The sequence below is a fragment of the Mastomys coucha genome, unplaced genomic scaffold (genome assembly GCF_008632895.1).
Source record: "Mastomys coucha isolate ucsf_1 unplaced genomic scaffold, UCSF_Mcou_1 pScaffold5, whole genome shotgun sequence".
Taxonomy (NCBI): Eukaryota; Metazoa; Chordata; class Mammalia; order Rodentia; family Muridae; genus Mastomys; species Mastomys coucha.
Window position 1 is genome coordinate 44,454,192 of NW_022196911.1, and position 22,904 is coordinate 44,477,095.

The 22,904-nt window shown below is 38.1% G+C and overlaps 2 protein-coding genes across 2 annotated transcripts; both read left to right on the top strand.

The window, feature by feature from the left end:
* Nucleotides 1–476: 476 nt before the first annotated feature.
* Nucleotides 477–1,547, top strand: LOC116077225 (olfactory receptor 2Y1-like). Its single transcript, XM_031351613.1, has one exon. The coding sequence runs from the start codon at nt 526–528 to the stop codon at nt 1,459–1,461; it is 936 nt and encodes a 311-aa protein (XP_031207473.1). The 5' UTR covers nt 477–525; the 3' UTR covers nt 1,462–1,547.
* A 12,404-nt stretch (nt 1,548–13,951) lies between these two features.
* LOC116077307 (olfactory receptor 10-like) lies at nt 13,952–14,887 on the top strand. Its single transcript, XM_031351765.1, has one exon. It carries the CDS (start codon nt 13,952–13,954, stop codon nt 14,885–14,887), a length of 936 nt encoding a protein of 311 aa, XP_031207625.1.
* Nucleotides 14,888–22,904: the final 8,017 nt, after the last annotated feature.

Below are 22,904 nucleotides of genomic sequence, written 5' to 3' on the forward strand. Positions count from 1 at the left end.
AAGAGGAACAATTAAAACAGCAGAAAGTGAAACACCAATGCTACATTTTACACTCTCTTTTACCTCTTTATTTTGTAACATTTGGGGGCCATAGGCTACACAAAGGCTCCATTATCCACCTATGCCCAAAGGTTCACACTGGATCCTAAGGCGGTCTCCAGGTTGGTGCATTTGGATACTAACCTCATGCTGTGAGGGCGGTGATAGTTACATCACCTCTAGACAAGGAGGTCTAGGATTACTGTCAAAAGAATCCTCTCAAGTGCTTGAGTGGTAAGATCAAAATCAGAGAACATGTAAGAAGCAGGACCAGAGTTCAAACAAAATCCATTCACTCCTATCCTGGTGATCTCCTGTCTAAAGAGGAAAAGAGAAAAAATACTGCAAAACTGGAATGGGGTAGTAAAATAGAGAATGTGATGCGTGACTCTGGAATGTTTAGGGAATCATGGGGATAATGTTTTAACATACACTGTTCATCAGAGTCTCTGCATGAATGCCCACTATTTGCTCAAGTGAAAGGCGATGGGAACTTTCAATACCAGTTTAGGAGAAGGCTTCATATTGGTAGGCTTCTCCGATTTCCCTCAACTGGAAGTTTTCCTCTTTGTCTTTATTCTAGTCTTTTATCTGCTAACTCTCTTCGGCAATACCACCATCATTGCTCTCTCGAGGCTGGATGTCAGATTGCACACACCCATGTACTTTTTCCTCTCCCATCTTTCTTTCCTGGACCTGTGCTACACCACAAGCACTGTACCGCAGCTTCTCATTAACCTTTGTGGGTTTGATAGGACCATCAGCTATGGAGGCTGTGTGGCTCAGCTCCTCATTTTCCTTGCCTTGGTCTCCACAGAGTGTCTACTCCTGGGAGTTATGGCCTTTGACCGCTATGCTGCTGTGTGCCGTCCACTGCACTACACAACCATTATGCACCCTCAGCTGTGTCAGGGACTGGCCATCTCCTCCTGGGTTTCTGGCCTTGTGAACTCTGTGATTCAGACAGGACTTGTTATGGCCATGCCCCTCTGTAGCCATCGGCTGAATCACTTCTTCTGTGAGATGCCCATATTCCTGAAATTGGCTTGTGAAGACACTAATGGAACAGAGGTCAAGATGTTTGTGGCCAGAACAATAATCTTGATCTTTCCTGCTGCACTGATTCTGGGCTCCTATGGACACATTGCCAAGGCAATTCTAAGAATCAAGTCAATGGCTGGACGCAGAAAGGCCTTTGGGACTTGTGGGTCCCACCTCATTGTGGTTTCTCTGTTTTATGGTTCAGGCATATATACATACCTCCAACCGATCCACAGATATTCAGAGAATGAGGGGAAGTTTGTTGCTGTTTTTTATACTATACTCACCCCCATTCTCAACCCTTTAATATATACTCTGAGGAACAAGGATGTGAAGGGGGCTCTGTGGAAGGTACTTGGGAAAAGCACAGATTTAGTGTAAGAGGAGGATGGAGGACCATTGTCTATGATATCACTCATAATCTGAAACCCACTTTGAGAGACACTAGGACTAGCAAACAGCCTTCAGGGTCCCAGAATCATTCCTCTGAGAATTTGGAACTTGGAGGAGTCTCTCAGGAAACCATGCCAGGTGGCTTGGTACCATGAAAAGGATTTCATGTAAGAGGAAAGAAGAAAACAAAACCAGAAGGTTTCTGAAATAGGTAGATCTGGGAAATTCAAAGATAAAATGGATACTTGACATTCTACCATGGTCATTTCTCCCCATGTATTAGACAGTTTGCTTTACATCTATCTACCTGTCTGTCTGTCTGTCCGTCCATCCATCCATCCATCCATCCAACCACCTGCCTACCTATCTATCTACTTATCTACCTATGTACCTATCTATCTACCTATCTATTTATGGGTTTAAATGCACGAGTGAGTATAAGTGCACTGAAGCATGCATGTGGAGATCAGAGAACAGTTTATAGCAATCAGTCTTCTCCTTGCCTTGTGTGGAGCTCCGGTTCTCTCACTGGCCCTTTCCACGTGTTTAGTGGATGGTTTTCTATCAAAGTGTCTATGTCTTTCTATCTAAGCTTCTAAGTTTCATCTCAGATGCTATATTGATTCAAAGAATATGAAAAGTAGATTTTAAAGCTTTAAGATTATATAGGAAAATATTTTGTATAGCTTCATCTTGGAGGTAGTTTATATTTTTCAATTAAAAATAGAAAATAAAAATCCATAGAAGAGTAAAGTCCCTAATATTTTGATTGAGCTATTTGACTGAGTATAGTGCACAGATTAATAAAAAGGTTGACTAACAAGAGAAAGCCCATAGACATTTTAATAAAATTTTATATACATTGGGATCTTCATAAAACAGTAAAATCCTAAGAAAATCACTAGAGCAAACTACTTTTATATGTTTTGAAACAAAGAGTAAATAACATGTAAAGGAGTAATAAAGTAAGTGCATCTTTAAATAGTACAGAAATGTCTCTAACAGGTATACTAGCACTGGGGTGCTCAAGCCTTGTGTAAGATAGTCATTACTGTAAATCATTTATTTATTTGGGTGCATTAAAGTCTTATCTCCTACTATCTTGTGGTTAAGTCTTTTTTCTCCATGTTAGGGAAGTGATGTCAAGCCTCCACAAAGAATCTCACTTGTTTGTTTGTTTGTTTGTTTGTTTCAGGAAAAGGCAATCTAAATGCCCCTTTCTGAAGTTTTGTTTTCTCTAATGTTTTTGGTTTGAAACAATTAAGATTCTTCTTAGACAACAATTTTTGGCACAGCTCAGCCTCAACTCCTTTAATATTTATGAAGAACATGGCAATATTGCAATAGACACATCTGTAATAATTAGATCTGGGTAACTAGAATATCTATAACCTTAAATATGTATCATTTCTTTGTATAATGAATATCCAAAATCTCCTCTACTTGCTATTTTGAAGGAGACAAATGTTGTAAACCATAGTTAACTTTCCATGTAGGAAGAAAACATTGTTCTTCCCATGCAACAGAACCCACAAATCTGTGAACCATCTTTCTTCTTTCTCCCAGAGATATAGTTGGTTGTTGTAGTTGTCATTGTGAAGTCTTAAAACTTGAAGGATGGATTAGGATTGGAGTCATAAGTGAGTGCTATCTATCTATCTATCTATCTATCTATCTATCATCTAGCTATCATCTGTCTATCTCATTCATAAGTCAAGGAAAAAACTAAAACAAGCTGCAGATGAAGACTTATGATGTGCACAACTGTAGGCTTATATTTTTCAAAGTCTGCTTTTAATAAGAGTTCTTAAATGCTTTCACTTCCCTTCTAGCCCACCAGAGATAATGGAAAGGAAAGGTTAATACAGCAAAGGAAAATGTTTAAAAATGGTTCTTTTGAGCTAGTCCAATCTGCTTTGTCAGGATATCAGTAGTTCAGTTCACATGAAACAGCAGTGGCACCTGTATCCACTGGTAAACACCGTTCATGAATCAGCAATGGCAGTTTGAGAGGTTCTACCAATGGGCCTGAGTCCATGGAAGCAACATAAAGCTGCCACAACACCACCAGAATTTCTTTGATGGCATTTCTTTCTATGAAGTCACAACAAATGATGACCAGCAAAGAAGGACAAGGTGAACCAATGCCATACAAGTCATTGTGTCATTGTTATCATCAGCAAAGCCCAACTATGACCAACAAAGAATGGTAAGGCATACCAACACCACACACCATCATCCACTGTCTGTTGGGTTATATTTATACCCTTTCCAAACATCATGTGTCCTCTCAATCATCTACTCTAGCAAAACATTATATGCCCCTTTTCCAGGCTGCTTCCAGAAAAACACAAGTCTGTTATCAACAAAACATCCCTACACACACACACACACACACACACACACACACACACACACACACACACATCTCTGCTTCAGCAAAAACATCCTCTGATAAGACAGTTTTCAGGAAAACATCATATGACACAACTGAGTTTCCATAGAAACCAAAACTCACTTCACACATCACCTGCAGTGGCAGCATATGTCATTAATCCCAACTCCATGTGCACAACCAATGCCCTAAGTCTTCCAGAAAAGTATAAGTACCTTATTATGATGGGGGAAATGTGAGTAGATGATTAAAGAAGAAAATGAAATGGAAAATAAACCATGGAAAAGGGTGTTCTCATCTCCATGTAATCAATGAAATGCAAATTAGCATGACACTGAGAAAGTTTCAAACCATCTCTTTAGCAAGCACTTAAGGGTATATTTTTTGATAGTTCTGAGCATTGAATTTTTATAACACTATGCTAGATTCACTAATGCTGAAACACAATCTCACTCCTTAAAATGTTTTTTAAGATGAGGTAAGTAGATACATTCAAGCAATTTATTGTTTGTTTGTTTGTTTGTTTTACATTCAAGCAATTTAGAGTATATTTTTAAAAAATCATCTAAGACCTCATAATATCCTCTTAATATTTTGTTAATATTTCATCTCTTTTCTATGCATCCTTACATACCAGTAATGATATTTTTCAAAACCTACTTTTAATAAGAGTTCTTAAATGTTTTCACTTCCCTTCTAGTCCACTGCCCACCAGAGATAATGGAAAGGAAAGGTTAATGCAGCAAAGGAAGATGTTTAGAAATAGTTCTTTTGAGTTATCTATACCAGTAGATATGTCTATTTTTTTATTCATGTTTACCTCTTATCAATAACTGTATATCTTATTTTTTCAATTTTGGTTTTGGCTAATATTAATTTTACATGTTAATTTGGTTCAATATCATAGTTAAACATGTGACTATAAATGAACTTATAAAATCCTGCTTCTATCAATGCTCCTCTCCATTCTTAGCCAACTCTCATAATCACTAATTTCCTTCCAGTCTAATGTTTTTAACATGTACATATGAGGGAATGTCTGGTGCTTGTCTTTCTATGTCTAGTTTAACCTAATATAGTACCCTCCAATTCATCAAATTTTCTCAAATGACAGAATTTCATTCTTCTTTAGAGCTGAGTAACATTAAATTATGCATATATGTGATGTTTTCATATTCATGCAGTCATTGATTGGTATGCAGAGTGATTCTACATTATGACTAGTGTGAATAGTGTCACAACAAACACAGTAAGCATGTATCTCTATGGAATGCTGATTCAGTTCCTTGGGATATATACCCAGAAATGAGACACCTGGATTGCATGATAGATTGGTTATGACTCCAGTCTTTAGAAGATCATGCACACCATTCTATATAATGTCTGAACCATATTGCATTCCTACCAACTGTCAGATTTCCTTATTTTCTGTGTCCTCATCAGTAATTGATGTTTTACTTGTTTTGGTAAGGACCATTAAAGCTAGAGTGAGATGGTATCTCACTGAGGTTTTGATTCAAATTTTCCTGGTACATAACAAGACCAAACTTTTTGAAACATATATTTTCACCTATAGTATATCTGCCAGTTCAAAATATTTTCAGAACTTCACAAAAGATAGCCTGAAGGAATAGATATTCAACTTGGTAAACAGACTAAAATCCATTGAATTATAGTTTTTAATTTTTCATTGAACATGACATCACTAAATGGTCATGTTGTCAAACTACCATATCTTTAAATGTTTTTTATTTGACCAGCTCAAATATCTCTCAGTCCAAGATCTGGGGATTTGAATTAGCCTACCCCAACATCTACCCCACTGATGAACTTCTAGAGTGTATGAAGGGATTGGTCCTACAGATCCAAAACTACAGGATCTCCATGACACCTGGCAACAACAGGATATCTGAGAAGAGTCCCAGTGAAGTTCCACTATTTATAGAGTAGCAGAAGCCAGAGGCCTCCTACTAGACCAATGAGTCATTGCAATGAACATTTGCAAGCAAAGAGTATGAACAAAGGGTATAATGTGGGAGACACTGACACACTACAGCTTCCACAATGATTTTTTTCCGTCTGTTGTGGGAAGGTTGAAAGAGTGAATGGCAGGTATGAGAGAGGAAGGGAAGATGAGTGGGATTGTGGGCATGATGTAAAATTCATAAAGAACCAATAAAAAGTTAAAAAAATACTTCCTACATTATATACAATAGTGTTAAATATATAATATGTAATTTTAGAATGCATTGGCAAAATTCTTTTTTTAGCTTCGTTGTGGGTAAAATTAATATTCATATATCAAATGTAGCAGAAATGTAAAACATAAAAGGGTTTTATCATAGAAATAAATATTTAGCTGGATTGATGATTCATATAAGTAGAATACACGAGTACTATTTGAAGATTCCAGAGATTTAAGTGAGTGGGGAGTCTATGCTCGCTCCCAAGTGAGTCTTGGAATGTATTATGATGGGTCAAGGGCTGATAGGACTGTTGTCAGAATAGGGAAGCATCAGGAAACTCAATCAAATGAGTAGGAGGAGGTGTGCTGAGGATGTTGAATACAACCATGTTTGGGGAACACAGGGAATTGAGAACTACAAGGTACATCATAGAAGGCCCATTAGTTCAGTATAATTGCCACAATGGTGCCCATGTGTCTCCAAGGCCACACTTGGCAAATGATTCTTTCTTTGCTGCTACCATGGAGCCTTGGCAATGTCCCCAGGGCATTTGTGATGCACTAAAAATAGTGTCGTGGGGGTGATTTGGTAATACACCTGATCCTTCCAACTCTCAGTTAACCAACCAAAGGGAGCTTGGAGTGCACTAGAGGATGCCATGGGCTTCAGCAACTTCTTTTCTTGTGCATAGCTGTATGAAATGATGATCTCCAGACCAAGACCTTTACTTCAGGAAAGAATTCAGGACCACAGAAGGACTTATCACCTTGCACATCCCTATGTGTAAATGGCCCCAAGTGGGTCTCACTTCTCCATTGAAGCCAATAGAATTCGGGATGATAACATGGTGGTTTCCTTTCCTAGTAATTTAGGAAACTGACCAGGTGAGTTACTCTACCTTCACAGATAAAAATCCTGATATAAATATCCCATTACACAAGGCTGGCCTCCACTCTGATGGTTGACTGGCTTGAGGACATTGAAGTTATGATTTATTTCTGTTAGTCTTTCCTTCTCTAGCACCTGTCTACCCACTTCACTAGACACAGCATGCCAAAATATTCCCACTTGCATGCATTTATCTCTAAGTGCACACAGTTAGAGGAATAAGTATTTTTTAATGTGAAGAAGAAATGTCAATTTAAAAAAATTTTAAAATCTTTTCTAAAACCTAAATCTGAAAAATCCAAGGCTTTAATATGCAAAGTAACTTGTACATAGCAGAACCAGGAGGTAAGAATAGGGGTGTGGCTGGTTGACAATACATCACGAAAGATTTGTAAGAATAGACAGAGGGAAGGAATATCCTCTAAATGAAACAGTATTATGTATATTATACAAGTTAGAACAATTTATTAGTTTAGTCTTGGAATGTCTAATACTGTACCTAGATTCAAACCTTTGTCACCTGGTATGATGCTAAAGCACTTGTTCTCAACCTGTGGGTCATGACCCTTCTGGAGTCAAACGCCCTTTTCACAGGGGCCACCTAAGGTCATTGGAAAACACAGATATTTGTATTATGATTCATAACAATAGAATATAGTTATGAAGTAGCAACAAAATAATTTTATTGTTGGGAGTCACCACATGAGGAACTGTATTAGAGTCTCAGCATTAGGAAAGTTGAGAATCACTGCTGTAGAAGTTGTGATATGCTGAGTGTTCAAGAGTCTTGAAAATCGTTGTGAAAATGGTATATAGAATGGGCTGATGTGTGGTTTCTAGTGTGAATGAAATATGGTCCAGATCAAAGAGTGACTGTCTGCAGATGAGCATACAGGTGGTGACAGGGAATTGGTAGAAGGATGTTTTGGTCATAAGGTTTATTAGTGAGTCAGCTTCCCAAAAATTAATGAGAAAGCTACAGCTACAGGCACAAAAGGAAGATGTTAAGTTAAATTCAAATTACACAATATGTACTGGTAACTCTGAAGATGATTAAGGAATAATTTTTAGAACTTCTGATTAGATATAAAATATCATTTTATTTAAATATGATTCTGATAATTATATATTAAGCCAGTGGATAAATGAAGTAGTACTATGTGGTTTGGGAAAGTAAACACGGTTTCTCATCAGTGAATTCATATTTATAGAGCTCATGAGTAGACACACATGTGCACACACAGACACAAGGAAATCACTGACATTTGTATTACAGAAAACTAAATATGCAAGTTTCAAAATGTCTTGCATTTGATGTAAAATAAAGAATAGTGACAAAATTTTTAAATATGACTTTATATTGTTTGAAAAACAAACATTGGGATTGGGTAGAATGCTTCAAACCATTACAGCCAACTATTTGGTTAATGTAAAAATGTGTTTTGACCTATACTGAGAGATCACCTTATGGTCTCTAAATGAGAAGACAGATATGAAGGTAGAAGATAGCTGCCAGTTAGCTCCATTTCAGACAACTTCATTTTCAAGTTTACTCCTGACTGAACCACAGTCTTGTAAACTTCAGCAGTTTGTCTGCGTTCTGGCTTTTTGCAAAGATGAAAGCAAATTGGACATCTTTGCCACATGGTAGATTTTTAGGCATGAGCAAAACTTATCATAGTTGTCTTAGGATGTCTTTTTCTAATCTAGAAAACTTAATTTAAAAAATCTGCTCTTAAGCAGTGTGCTTGCCCAATTATTGGTTAGACTGTTCTTTAATCCTTTAAGTGTGAAGTTGCAAAAGGATAATTCCTAAGGAGAGGCACCTTAGGTGAAAAGCTGCATCATAAGGACTAAGTTGTCTGCATTTATCATAATTTCATTGGTTCATGGAGATAAAAGATTTGGGGCATAAGAAAGTGAAGGTTTGCAAATTGTCCTCTGTATTGAGGAATGTTAAGCTTGGAAAACTTCCAATTTTATTATCACTGTGCTCAATATGTGAAGGACTGCCAACTGAAGTTGACTAGTAGATCCACTTTTCACCTCCATACATTGGCTCTCCATGGGAAGACTTAGTGCTACCCAATGTCTTAGCCAATGTGGTTTTGTCAAAGCCCAACTAGAATAAGAGATGTAAACTAGGTACAATAAGCCAGAGTCCAGTCATTGATTTCGCATGTAAATGAGCTTTCACAAGTGTTCTTGACACATGAAAAAGACTTCCAGGAAGATATGTTCACATTTTCTAGATATGGACGTAATGAGGCGGAGCATATCACCAACGTTAATGAAAGAGTAGAGAAAGCCTCTATGAGAGATTAGAGACATGATCATAAACATGATTTTTTTCCTTGAGTGACAGACATGTGAGCAGTCTAGGAGAGATGGATTTTAAGCCATGTGAACATTGAGACTCACTAGTCTTAGGAGAAACAGCATGGGTATTGTGGTTCTGTAGCTCAGTACATTCTTTACATGACCATGCAGTCTTTATTACACATTCCCCAAAGACTGATTCACAAGGTGGCATGTAAGTGTCATTGTCTTGATTAGGTGGAAGAAAATGAACATGGTGAAAGAGGCATTCAAAGAGACTTGACCTTAAGGTAGCATGGTATTGGTACCCTTTTATACAACAGATTGTAGATTTTAAAAAGACCAGATTCCAAGGAAGTAGGGATACCTCCATATCCCTGTGCCCAGATGAGAGAAAAGCTGCCACTGGACTTTGTGCTTAGGTAAGAAGTAGCTAGAAGAGTTGCATTAGGTGTGTTCCTAATGTTGCAGTTGTGTACCAATTATTATTCTAGAGCCTAACACTGTAAAGAAGAATTATCTAGGCTAATTTATCAATCTTATTTTAATAATAAGTATGAAATAGAGCTAATTTTTGTCTTAATTGGATGCCTGAAACAAATATGTAATGAACTAATGACAGTAAGAAAATTGTTGACTTAATAGGTCAAGTTGTTGAATACAGAAACCACTATAATGATGAAAATAGAGGTTGAAAATGGGAAAATAAAAATACAAACAAGTGTGGATAAGGAGATGAGTATGAGGCTACATGAAGAAAATTCTTCCTTTGAGATTCTATCCAGGAACACATCCATCGGACGATGTAGGATTCTGGGAAGAATTAGCCTTTGTATTTTCCCTAAAATCTACAGTGGTCACAGATCTGTGTCATCATTTGCATCTAGTCTCATAAAGTACTGGCAAATTCCATCACTCAAATTAATACTATTGGCTTAGGATGGGTTTGGACACTATACTCCAGTGTTGTTATTCTTTTCTCCTTTAAAAATAAAGAACTAATGGGGCTAGTAAGATGAATCTGTGAGTAAAATGAGAGACCTTGTCTCAAAAAGTAAGTGGAGAATGACTGACATCTGGTCTCCAAACACACACACACACACACACACACACACACACACACACACACACACACACACAAACACACACATACACAAACACAGGTGAGGGAAGTTGTACACACATGTACACAAACTCCCCCACAGAGGCATGTCAAGTTTTCAGTTTGTTCTCTTGGATTCTTTATCTGTATAAGTTATGTTTGAAGTTATGTTTAAGCTTCTCTGTTTCTTGTTCTCTTGGATACTACGGTGACTGGTTACTGTTCATGACTTCATGACTCCTTGTTTCATTATATTGAAATCATTTTTTGAAAATGATCCTGACATTTTTAATATAACTACTAATTACACTGTTTTTGAAACATTGCAAACATTTCAAGCATTTTTAAGAAACTGCATTATTAAAAGCATAAAGCAGGAATATTGGGAACCTTTGTGCTAGTAAATGATAAACAACACATATGAGATACTACCTTCCTGTTGCTCAGAAACCAAGTGTAAGCTATTTCCTGCCCACTAAGCTTGTTGCTGGAAAACATTCACTAATCCATTTGTTGGTATATGATGAAAGACCTTTCTTTTCCAGGCATTGCATTTGACATGGTATAAAATGCTAAATAAGTTAAGTATTCCTTTCATGATCCTCAAAGAAGAGCATTGCAGGAGAGGTAGCTCAGTGATTAAGTGAACTTAATGCTCTATTGGAGGACCTGAATACAGTTTCCAGCACCCATGTTTCAGGGACTCAAATTTCCTGTTGGTCCAGCTCCAGGGGGATCCAACACATTCCTCTGGGCTTCTTGGGAAACTGTACTTAATGTGGATGTGTCCCACATACATATAAATTATATATATACATATGTACATATATATATATATAATATTTTTAAAAATGGAAGAAAGATAGACAACAAACTGTCCAAAGTATGTGCCATGTACTCTTGTCATTTCTGAATTTATAAGACCATTCAGTATCAATCAAATCTTAAGATATTGTGAAATTTCTTTTATTTTATATCGAAGACTCACAGAAGCAAGTCTTCAGAACAGGTGACATGGTAAGTGACAAAGGCTATACTGAGGAATCTGATTATAAACTTCATCAGTTGATGTGTGGCTACCATTTTGTCTTTATAACTCACAGTTTTCTATCTTTCCTACAAAAGGCTTCAAGTATAATACACAAACACTCTTCTGGAATCACAGTGGAACATGGGGGAACATCTATTAAGATGATGCTAATTTGGCAAATTTGCTTATATTGAGCACAAATGAGCTTTCCATTGATTCTTTATTTTAATCTTACCTGATAAGCTTGCTTATGCTCTATTTTGATTTTAATTGCATTTTATTTTCAGTTATGTGTATGTGTGTGTGTGTGGGGTGTATAGTTGCTGGTGCTGCTGGAGGCCAAAGTTGTAGGATATCCTTGAATCTGAAATTATAATTAGCTGTGACCCACATAGCAAAGATGTTGGGAACCAAACAACCAAATTCTAGTATCACAAGAGCAGTATAACACTCTTAAACTCTGAGCTATCTCTCCAACCCAATCCATCTACCATAAGAAATCAAATGTCCTGCTGGCATATTAAAGTTTGTTCCCATTAATTCTCAGGGCTCCTCATGAAAATGGATTTTCACAAGATTTAAAGATAGAATCAAATGTTTCCATCAACAAAAGTTATATAACATCTACTAAATGATATGAACAGAAGTAACACTAGGTATCTCTTATACTCTATGAGGTAAGATGCTTTTTTTTTTTTAAGACTGCAACTTATTTGGCATGTTTGTGTCTACATATCAAGAACAGCTTGTTTCCAATTAGAATTTCTGCATACGGTCCTTTGGTAAATAATTACTAATAATTAAAGTATAAGAGCAATCATAGATGTTTGGAGCAGAATTTTTGAAAAAGCTTGTGGTGGAAAAGATACATCTACAGAACAACTACTGCATCAAAGGCTCTAGGAACTTTGTGGTGGAAGAGAAAGCAGAAGGAATATAAGACCCAGAGGATCAGGGAGCTTGCTCTGAGACTGTGTTAGAAGTTACACTCTAAAAGTCTTAACATGACTTCTTCACCATGAGATGAACAAGGAAAACTGTAGACCCACAAGGCCTCAGCCCTAGACAAAGAACTGTAACTAAGGAATGCTGACAGTGGGAGAAATAGCCTTCCCTGGGATAATGTAACAATTGTTTATCCAATACCAAATGTTCAGCTTTGAAAACACAAGCACAAGTAACATTATACAGCCTGAGCCAGTTATATTTAGAAATATATACATATATATATGTATGTATATGTATATATATATATATATATATATACATATGGAACACCAATTAATGAGAAAAGAGGTCATAAATTTGAACAAAGAGTACATGAATTTGAATGAGAGCAAGAAGAGGTATATGGGAGGAGTTTGAGAGAGGGAAGGGAAGAAATGGTATAATTGTATTATAGTCTCAAAAATAAAAGAAGTTTAAAATTAAGAAAACTGATTCTCCAAGTTAAAAAAAAAATATGATGGTGGTTCCTTCAATTTTTAAAAACTTACTGTGTTCTCTACCACTCAAGATCTCACAGGACAATGCCATAGAAGAGGTTTTCGCAGATTGTAAACATTTCTAGAGAGAACATTGGCTTGAGGGCAGAAAAAAGCTTGTTCTGGTAATTTCAGGAATAAATTAATCAGAGGGAAAAAACAGAGTATGTTCAGCAATGCTTATTCATGACACAGAACATAGGTAATAATTTTTTTTAATCTAAAGGGATCTAAACTCTTTCAGTCCTTTGTGGTAGATGGCAGTTGTGTGAGTGTGGAGCCCAGAACAGGTGTAATAACAGTTTTGGCTATGCACAAGGAAGCAGATGGATACCAGAGAGCGAATTTTTTGATCTCAGCCTGGTTATTCTTGAGTCTTCATTTACTGAAAAACCCTGTCACATAGACCAAGATGATGAGCAAAATGAACCATGGGTGGCACATATTAGATTATATTAATTGGTTTATAGTATTTGTTTCAGAGCTCAAACTCAGGGAGTTGCATGTGCTGGACAAGTGCTTAACCTATGAGCTGCATCTGCAACCCCATATTAGATTTTAAAAGCAGATTCTCATTACTGCATTTGGATCCATAGCTTGGTGTTGTGATTCTAGCAATGTATCATCTCTCCTTCCAGATATGGAAACATTAAATACACAAGATTGATTGTGGTATCAATAAAATTATGACACAAATCATCAGAACTAGAACTCAAGCAAAGAGGACATCATGGATGTCTTGTATCTAAAGATGAGAAGAGACAGATAACCGTATACATGGAACTAAATACCAAAAGGGAAAACTCAGGCTGGGCGGTGGTGGCACACGCCTTTAATCCCAGCACTTGGGAGGCAGAGGCAGGCGGATTTCTGAGTTCAAGGCCAGCCTGGTCTACATAGTGAGTTCCTGGACAGCCAGGACCACAAAAAGAAACCCTTGTCTCGAAAAACCAGAAAAGGAAAAAAAAGGGGCAAACACAATCTATGAAGTTTTAGTATTTAGGATATAATTTGGAAACCCAGACTGCTTGTTGGAAGCATTACATTGTTCACGGTTTGCACTGCTCAAAGGCAATGGGAACCTTCAATTCCAGTTCAGACAGGGCCTTCTTTTTGGTGGGATTTTCAGATTGGCCTCACCTGGAACTTGTCTTTTTTGTCATCATTTCAATTTTTTACTCCCTCACTCTCTTTGGCAACTCTTCCATCATCGCTCTCTCTCGATTGGACCTTCGACTGCAAACACCCATGTACTTCTTCCTCTCCCATCTCTCCTTCCTGGACCTCTGCTACACCACCAGCACTGTGCCCCAGCTTCTCATAAATCTTCATGGCCTAGACAGGACCATCAGTTATGGAAGGTGTGTGGCCCAGCTCCTTATTTTTCTTGCCCTGGCATCTACAGAGTGTGTGCTATTGGGGGTCATGGCCTTTGACCGCTATGCTGCTGTGTGCCGTCCACTGCACTACACCACCATTATGCACCCTCAGCTATGTCAGGCACTAGCCATCTCCTCCTGGGTAGGGGGCCTTGTGAATTCTCTGATTCAGACAGGCCTCATGATGGCCATGCCTCTCTGTGGCCATCGACTAAATCACTTTTTCTGTGAGATGCCCATATTCCTAAAGTTGGCTTGTGAGGAAACAAAAAGAACAGAGGTCAAGATGTTTGTGGCCCGAACAATAGTTTTGGTCTGCCCTGCAACACTTATCCTGTGTTCCTATGCTCAAATCGCCAGAGCAGTACTGAAGATCAAGTCAACAGCTGGGCGCAGAAAAGCTTTTGGGACATGTGGATCCCACATTCTGGTGGTCTCTCTGTTTTATGGTTCAGCCATTTACACATACCTTCAACCCACTCACACCTATTCTGAAAGTGAGGGAAAGTTTGTTGCCCTTTTTTATACTATAGTGACCCCCATGCTCAATCCTCTGATTTATACACTTAGGAACAAGGATGTGAAGGGGGCTCTGTGGAAGGTACTAGGGAGAGGCACAGACTCTGAGTAAGAAGAAAGAAGAAGGACTGGGATATTTTTTTTTCTGTTAAAGCTTTCATATTTTGATCTAGAACTATTGGTCACTAGCAAAAAGCCTTCAGTAGTCCTCAGAGTTTTAATGTCTTCCTATTGCAGAGGTAAGACTGGTTGAAGTTCTTTCAATATCAGTTCCAGAGAATGAAAGTTGGCATATATCACATTCAAAAGAAGGCTTGGGAAGATGGCATGTTCTAACTCTTTGCAGAGTCTACTGAATGGTGTACATCCTCAGAGTGAGAAAAGACTCATAGATGTGCTAGCATATTTTCCAAAAGAGTCTCTGATTCCCTATGGGGAAGAGGAGGTACTGAATCTTAGTGCAAAGTACATGAGTTCACTGCTGTGCGTTTTAGTAGGAAATGTGAGATCCATTTTCATACTCAGAGTCTCAAGAATTAGCTCTTAATTTGGCCTTCCCTAGCGACTCGTTTCTTGAGCACAGATAACTTCTTATTACATATTTGTGGCTTTACTGTGTGTGATAGGAGCATGTCATGAAAGTTCTACCCCAAACAATGAAAATGTTTCACTGAGTCATGGCAGTTTGTGACAAATAAATTTGATGTACTGATTGCAATCTTAGTAACATCTGATCAATGTCTCTGTATGTCAGTAGTTTTTTCACTGTTGTGACCAAATTACCAGACAACTTAAAGAGATTTATTTTGCTTGTGGATGCAGGAGGTTCCGTCTACTGTGATGGGGAATGCGAGAAACAGCAAGGCAGTTTCACATCAAGGTTGTCTGGGAAGCAGATGGAGGTAAAATGCAGGTGCTCTGCCGCCTGCCTTCTTTCCCCCTTTTATTCTCTCCAAGCCTCTCATCCATAGATCTTGCCACATGCATTCACCTCAGGCAATCCTTTCTAGAACTATATTCACAGATGCATCCAAAGACGTGTCTCAAATTTGAATTCTTGGTGATTCTAAATCCAGTCAAGTTGTCAAAGAAGAACAATCATTATAAATCAGCCAGTCAACCTGAAACCCAATCATATCACTTTGAACTCATGGCATTCTGCTTATGATTCTATCAAAAATCTTACATCCATTTTATCAGGAAAAATTCATTCAGCCTGTCTCCATGAGTCCCATTAGTCTTAACAATGCAAGGACTGTTTAAAAAGTCAAGTTCAAATTCTCTTGTCAGACTCAATGCAAAGTCTTGACTATGAGACACTGTAAACATTGAAAAAGAATTTATGACCCTGTGGTGGTGACACATTCCTTTAATCCCAGCACTCAGGAGGCAGAGGCAAAAATCTCTTGTGAGTTTGGGGCCAGCCTGGTCTACAGAGTGAGTTCCAGGACATTCAAAAGCTACACAGAAGAATCCTGTCTTGAAAGTAAAATCAAAAACAAAAACAACAAAAAATGAGTTTATATACTTCCAACATACAATAACAAAAAAATGAACATTCTTGTTCTAAAGTAGGGAGATAGGGGCATAGAAAGGAGAGATGGCTCCAAACTAAGATTGAAACAGCAGCTCACACATTAAAACCTGCAGCTCAGTATCAAACACCCAAGTCATATTACACATGGTTTGAATTCCAATGGATATGCATTTTGACAATAGATGCTCAAAATTCTCTTAGAGAGATGAAGTCTCTTCTTAATTTTAATTTTTTAACTCTCCTTTACCAGTCTTTAACCTGTGTCTTACCCTGAAGTTTTTCTCTTAATAAATTCCTACCAAAATTGAGCATCTGTGTACTTTCATTAATCCTTAAACAGCGTTACAGATAAGTCACATCCTCTCCTCCCTGATGGAGAAACTGAGTCTTAAACAGGTTAATAAAAATTTTCAGGATTAAAATGCTTGTATTCTGCAGCTGTTTTCCTACATTATGTTATAATTCCTTAAATATTTACAGATAATTTTGATTATTAAAAATTTAACTCCATATAAAAACAACATTAATTTTCAGCTGGAGTATATTGATGAAATATTGTTTTTTAGTTTGTTATTGATGAAACCAGACAATAAGAAAAGATAATTGGCTGGGGTGTGGGTTTTGTTTTGTTTTGATTTCTGCCAACCTGATATAAACTAGAGCCATCTGGGAAGAGAGAGCGTCAGTGGAATAATTGACAGAGTCATGTTGGCCTGTTGGAAAGTCTGTGGGGGCATTTTCTTGATTGGTGATTGGTGCAAGATAGCCCAGCCACCGTGGGTAGTGCTCCCCCACCCACGGCAGGGGTCATGGGTGAGATAGAAAGCAAGCCAGTAAGCAGCATTCCCTCAGTGGCCTCTGCCTCCTTCTGCCTCTAGATTCCTGCTTTGAATTCCTGCCCTGACTTCCTCTAATGTTGGACTGAGAGTTGTAAAATGGAATAAACTTTTCTTCCTAAATTGCTTTGATTGTGGTGCTTTATCACAGCATTAGAAACTAACCTAGGACAAAAGTGATACATTGTATCTGTGTGTGAGAAATAAAACATCAAGCTTTCTTTAAGGAAATACTTAGGTCCATGGTGCATGTAAATAAGACTATGAAAAAGTCTGAAGTGTGGTCAACACAGTACACTTCAGTTGGGAGAAGAGACAAAGGACATAAGAAAGATGAATATAAACGCAGTCTGTAGAATCTCAGATGGTAGATTCATCAGGGCAGGAGGTCATGGCATGGTGGTGCTAACTAGAACATCTTCACTTGGACATTGTTTAGGAATATAGAACATTGAAGACTGAAATTCACAACTTAGTGCCCATTAGTTGGTGATAATTGCCAAGCTGGGGCCCAGACATCTCCAAGGCCATCCTTACTAAACAATGTTTCTTTGCCACTACTAAGGAGTCTCTGACAATTTCCCCAGGGCATGTGTGATGCACTAAGCTAAGAGGAGGTTTGGTAATATGCCAGATCCTTCCATGTCTCACTGGTAAGGGGCAAACTGGGATGCAGCCACCCCCTAGGTTATTAGCACCAACGAGAAAAGTCTCCTTGGAGAAAGAATCATGGATAATCATAAAATTAAGTAAGTTCTTGGAGCTCCTATCCAAGGCTAGCACCCTACAGAATAAATAAATCAGCTCTACCTGGAACATTTCTAGCTGTAGATGGGTCACACACATCACCATTGAAACCAAGGAAATTGACGATTGCAGTGCAACAGTTTCCTTTGCTGGAGGTCTGAGTGAGTACTGACTGGATGGTCTACACTACCCTCAGAACTTAAACAGAATCAAGAATAATTCCACTAGGTAGCTAACAGAATTTCCCTCTGCTCTTTGCCTGGCTCGAGGACAGAGAAATGTTAAGTTAAAACAAGAACATTTTATCACTAGTCAGCATTCTCTAAGACCCATATCCTCTCATTTTACTACACATAACACATAAAAAGTATTCTCCAAGTAGAGAATGGGATTTCACTTCACATTATTGAAGTGAAATCAAGACAGACTAGCTAGAAGATGAGATTAAAAACTGGGAGTTGGTCTTAGATAGAGTTGACATGTTGTATCAGGAGTCATTGTTTAAACCATTAACTCAATGTAGTCATTTTCTACTAACCTGACTGAATTCAGACCTTGGTTATCTGTTATTATACTAGAAAATTTTGTAGTGGCACTTGGGGTGTTTGAGATAATAAAGATCACCCTAAAGACTTGTGAAACTGGAAGAGATACAGGATAATTTTTAGTGAGAAAGGAATATGGTTCAGATCAGAAAATAACAGTTTACAGAAGAATAGATGGTAATGGAGGTTAGTAGGACACTCGGGTGGCCAGAAATGTTTGAAGTAAGTTAACCTTTTATCGAGTAACAAGAGAGCCCTACATACAGGCATAGCAAGTGGAAGAGAAATCAGATTAAAAGTTATGAGTAGATAGTTGAACAATAGAGGTACGGGAAAAAATATGCAACATGACCTTTGCTGATGTAGACTGAATGCCACTACTTGAATGTCATTGTATTGTAATCTGAAAATGTAGTTAGTTGACAGCAAGCTGGCCATAGTGGTTCCAGCCTATAATCCAAGAACTTGGGAGGAAAGGCCGAGAGGATGTGAGGTCGTGGTCACCCTAGACTATACAGTGGGTTCCTAGCTTTTAAAAGGTAGGCAGGCTCCCACGAAGGATATAGCACTGACGTGCTTCCTGATTGCTGATCTTAAGCGTTATTTACAGAGCTCGTGCACTGGCTCACAGCTGTGTGCATGTGCTCAGACATAAACTCATATTTTAACAAAGATGGCTACAGACTATTATATTTCAGAAAGCAAACACATAAATGTCAAAATGCCTTATGTATGCCAAGGAGACTAGAAGTAGTGGATTCAACCTTTAAAAGCTTGAGATCAAAAAATAAGGAAAATCACAGCTGAGCAGGAGGGTCCAAATGCTCCCGATTATTCAGTTAATGCAGAAACATTTTTCTAACTTCCTGAAATGTTCAACTTTCAGAATTTGATATAGAAGCTTTGTCTTTTTGAGAAGATCAATTTTTTTCTAGACAGTCTATTTTTATACTTCTGTATTTTAAGGTTTTTTTTCACACTGAGCCACGAAAGTGTAAAGTTATAGCAGGACAATGTTTGAGCAGCTAGTGGGTGGCTGAGATGCAAGAATGAATAATTAAGACCTATTGCATTTGTTAACATAATATCAGTTTTTACTGAATAAAAGATGTATATAGTATGAAAGGAAATATAAATTGTTGAAATGTAAAAGCTTTCAATTGCATCTTTTTCATTCTGTGTCCAGCTGAAATGTTGACATTGAACTGAATTCTGCCTTACATATACGTATATGGTGGCCACTTAATGGTCTGCAGCATCTTGTTTTGTTTGGTTGAGATCCAGTAGGATTATGATACCTGTATCTTTCCTATAACCAATCTAATTGTGCACTGCAAGTATCAGTAAGTATAGTAAGATGTCTACATGTCATTATAAGCACCATTGACAGGGCAGAGACCATAAAGTTCTTGTGCTACTAATTGTGTGGTATGAAAATGTTCTTTCCTATTTCAAGAAAACAGATATTGCTGGTATTTTTATGGAACTATGCATGGCACCAGGTTTGAAATGTACTCACTAATAACTTCAACATTTGTTGAGAGCCCTTTTCCCCCACTCCCAAGCAGTGAATTGGGAAATTAGTAATTGAAAAGTCCCAAATACAGGACACTTGGAACTTAGCTGTGTATACAGACTGCTGGTGGAAACATATAATATACTTTTTCTCATTTCAAAGGGTTTCACAGAACTTAATCCCCATCAAAATCTTGTAAAATAGATTATTTTATACTTATGTGAAGCAAGCTTCCAGAACAGGTGATAAAGTTCACATGTGTATGTGTGGGGAGAGGAGGGAGTCCATAAGAATATACGGGGAGGGGGTGACTGTGACCTTCATAAACAGCTGTACTCAGCTGTCAGAGCTATTCAAAACCATCTTAGGGGCCCTGGTTACAGTATGTATATACTCACTTTCTCTCACAATTTACTTTTTGTTTATATTTCCCAGGGAGGCTTTGAGCATGGCAGTCAAGTAACTTCCTGGAGTCCTCATCGCAGCACTAGGTCACAGGTGACGACTTCCCATAGAGTAGACTCAATGAAAAGGAAAATGTGTTAACTTGTTAATATTGCTTGTGTGGTGCATGGGTGAAGGTTCTATTGGTTCCTAACCTCTTTTTCTGCTTTCCTATATCCAATTCAGATTTTTAAAACTACGATAAATATCCACTTATAATTTCTTTTATCCATACCTTGCCAATATAGTTTATGAAGGTGCATCCATAGTTAATTCTCAAAAGTGTAGAATGCAGATGCTCATAAAATTGGAGAGTCAAATGTTTTACTCAAGCTATTTAATATCTATTAAATTCCATGGATGAAATTAGCATTGATGTGATGCCTCTCATATTCTTTAAGAGAAGACTTTACCTGTTTTTAATTGACCATGTTCCTAAGTGCCTAGGAGCTTCTCAGCTTGGAAGAAAAAAGGAAATGTAAAATTTTTTTAGTGAGTTCATTACAGGCATCATGGATGAGGCAGGGACAGGTAAAATCCTTGTCCTACGGACTGAAAAGCAGTATGTAAGTGTAGATAGAAAGTGTACAAAGAAATTCCAAGGCTTGACAGGAGAACACTCCTCTCCCAGGGAAGTTCAGAGGTGGGTTTTATCAGTGGGAGCAAAGTAGGAGCACGTTCCAGGCATAGTGATGTATGGGAAGCCACATATACATTGCAAGCCATTTTGTTTTCCTACAGAGATAGACCTATACCCTTCTTTGCCTTTCTGACAGAGAACAGTCGAAGGAGCAATTCCTCTGGGAGTGCCTCCTGGGTCTTGTACACTTGGCAAAGGGAAGCAGATAAGCACTAGGGTCAGGTTCCTGACTTTAGCCTGGTTAATTCTGATCTTTAGTTACTTGCAGAATTCTGCTTCATAAACCAAAAATAGGAACAAAGGAGAATAGCCCTTGTGCCATGTTTTTGCAAAGTTTATTTTATTTATGTATTTAATTTAGTTTTCTTAAATGCTGGGGGGTTGGGTATAGGGCACTACACATGCTGGACCACTTCTTTTTCAGTCATCTACACCATGAGTCCCACATCAGATTTTTAACAATATTTTTACTAACTCTGTGAGAATTTCATACACTGTACTTTTTTTTTTCTTTCACTATTTTTTTTTGATATTTTCTTTATTTACATGTAACTTTCTCCATTCCCGGTTTCCCCTCCAAAAAACAAACAAACAAAAACAAATCCCTGTTGCCTCCCACCTCCCCATGCCTGTCACCCCGCCCTCTCCTACTTTCTGGCCCTGGCATTCCCCTACACTGGGGCACAGAACCTTCACAAGGCCGAGGCCCTCTCCTCCTATTGCTGATTGAACCTGCAATCCTCTACTATACACATGCTGCCAGAACAATCAGACCCCTCCATGTGCAGTCCTTGGTTGGTGGTTGAGACCCTGGGAGCTCTGAGGGTACTACTTAGTTCATATTGTTGTTAGTCCTAAGGGGCTGCAAACCCCTCAGCTCCATTGGTCCTTTCTCTAACTCCTTCACTGGGGACCCTGTATTCAGTTCGATGGATGGCTGTGAGCCTCTACATCTGTGTTAGTCAGGTACAGTCAGAACCTCTTAGGAGATAGCTATATTTAGACTGGCTTGCCCTTCCTTCAGTCCCTGCTCTCTGCAGCTCCTTCCATGGGTATTTGGTTCCTCCTTTTAAGAAGGAATGAAATGTCCACCTTTTGGTCTTCTTTCTTTTTGAGTTCCTTGCATACACTGTACTTTTAATATATTCATCCCTCTCCTAAATCCTCCCATAACCACCTTCTCTACCCTCCTATCCAACTTTGAGATCCTACTTTCTCTTCTCTCTTTCTTCTATCTCTTCTGTCTCTCTGTGTCTCTCTCTCTGTCTCTCTCTGTCTCTGCCTCTGCCTCTCTCTCTGTCTCTCTCTCTTTCTCCATATATATATACATATATATATATATATGTATATATGTATATATATCTTCCACCTGCCATCCAGCCTGGTTTGTGTTGACCAGCTAATGTTGGGATCAGGGCCTGACTTGGTGTGTGTGTTCAACCTACTAGGTCACATCATTAAATAAAACTGACTCTCTCTCTGTCTCCCAGCAGGTATTAAATACCAACATCAGATTTCTAAATGCAATTTCAAAGTGTCTGCATTAAAATTTTGCATCTTAGTGCTTTCAGGGAAGCAATACAAAATCTCTCTACTTTCAAACAAAGAGAAGCATTGGACTGAAAGAACTGAGTTTTCTGGCAAAGTCCAGAGAGCAAGATTGTAGTTCTAACAAGGGCCAGAATACCTTAAGCCAGTGATCTCCTATCTGAAGAACAAAATAGAAAGAAGAATGGACAGATGGGATAGAATAGCAAACTAAAAGATAACACGCATCATTTTGAGTATTTATAGCACAATGTTTTAACCCATACTCCTTATAGGAAATAATGAGTAGAGTTTGGTATTTGTGCAAGTGAAAGGT

Bases quoted from the DNA above. Each gene is read 5' to 3' on its own strand.
- LOC116077225 (XM_031351613.1), top strand. From the start codon at position 526: ATGGGAACTTTCAATACCAGTTTAGGAGAAGGCTTCATATTGGTAGGC.
- LOC116077307 (XM_031351765.1), top strand. From the start codon at position 13,952: ATGGGAACCTTCAATTCCAGTTCAGACAGGGCCTTCTTTTTGGTGGGA.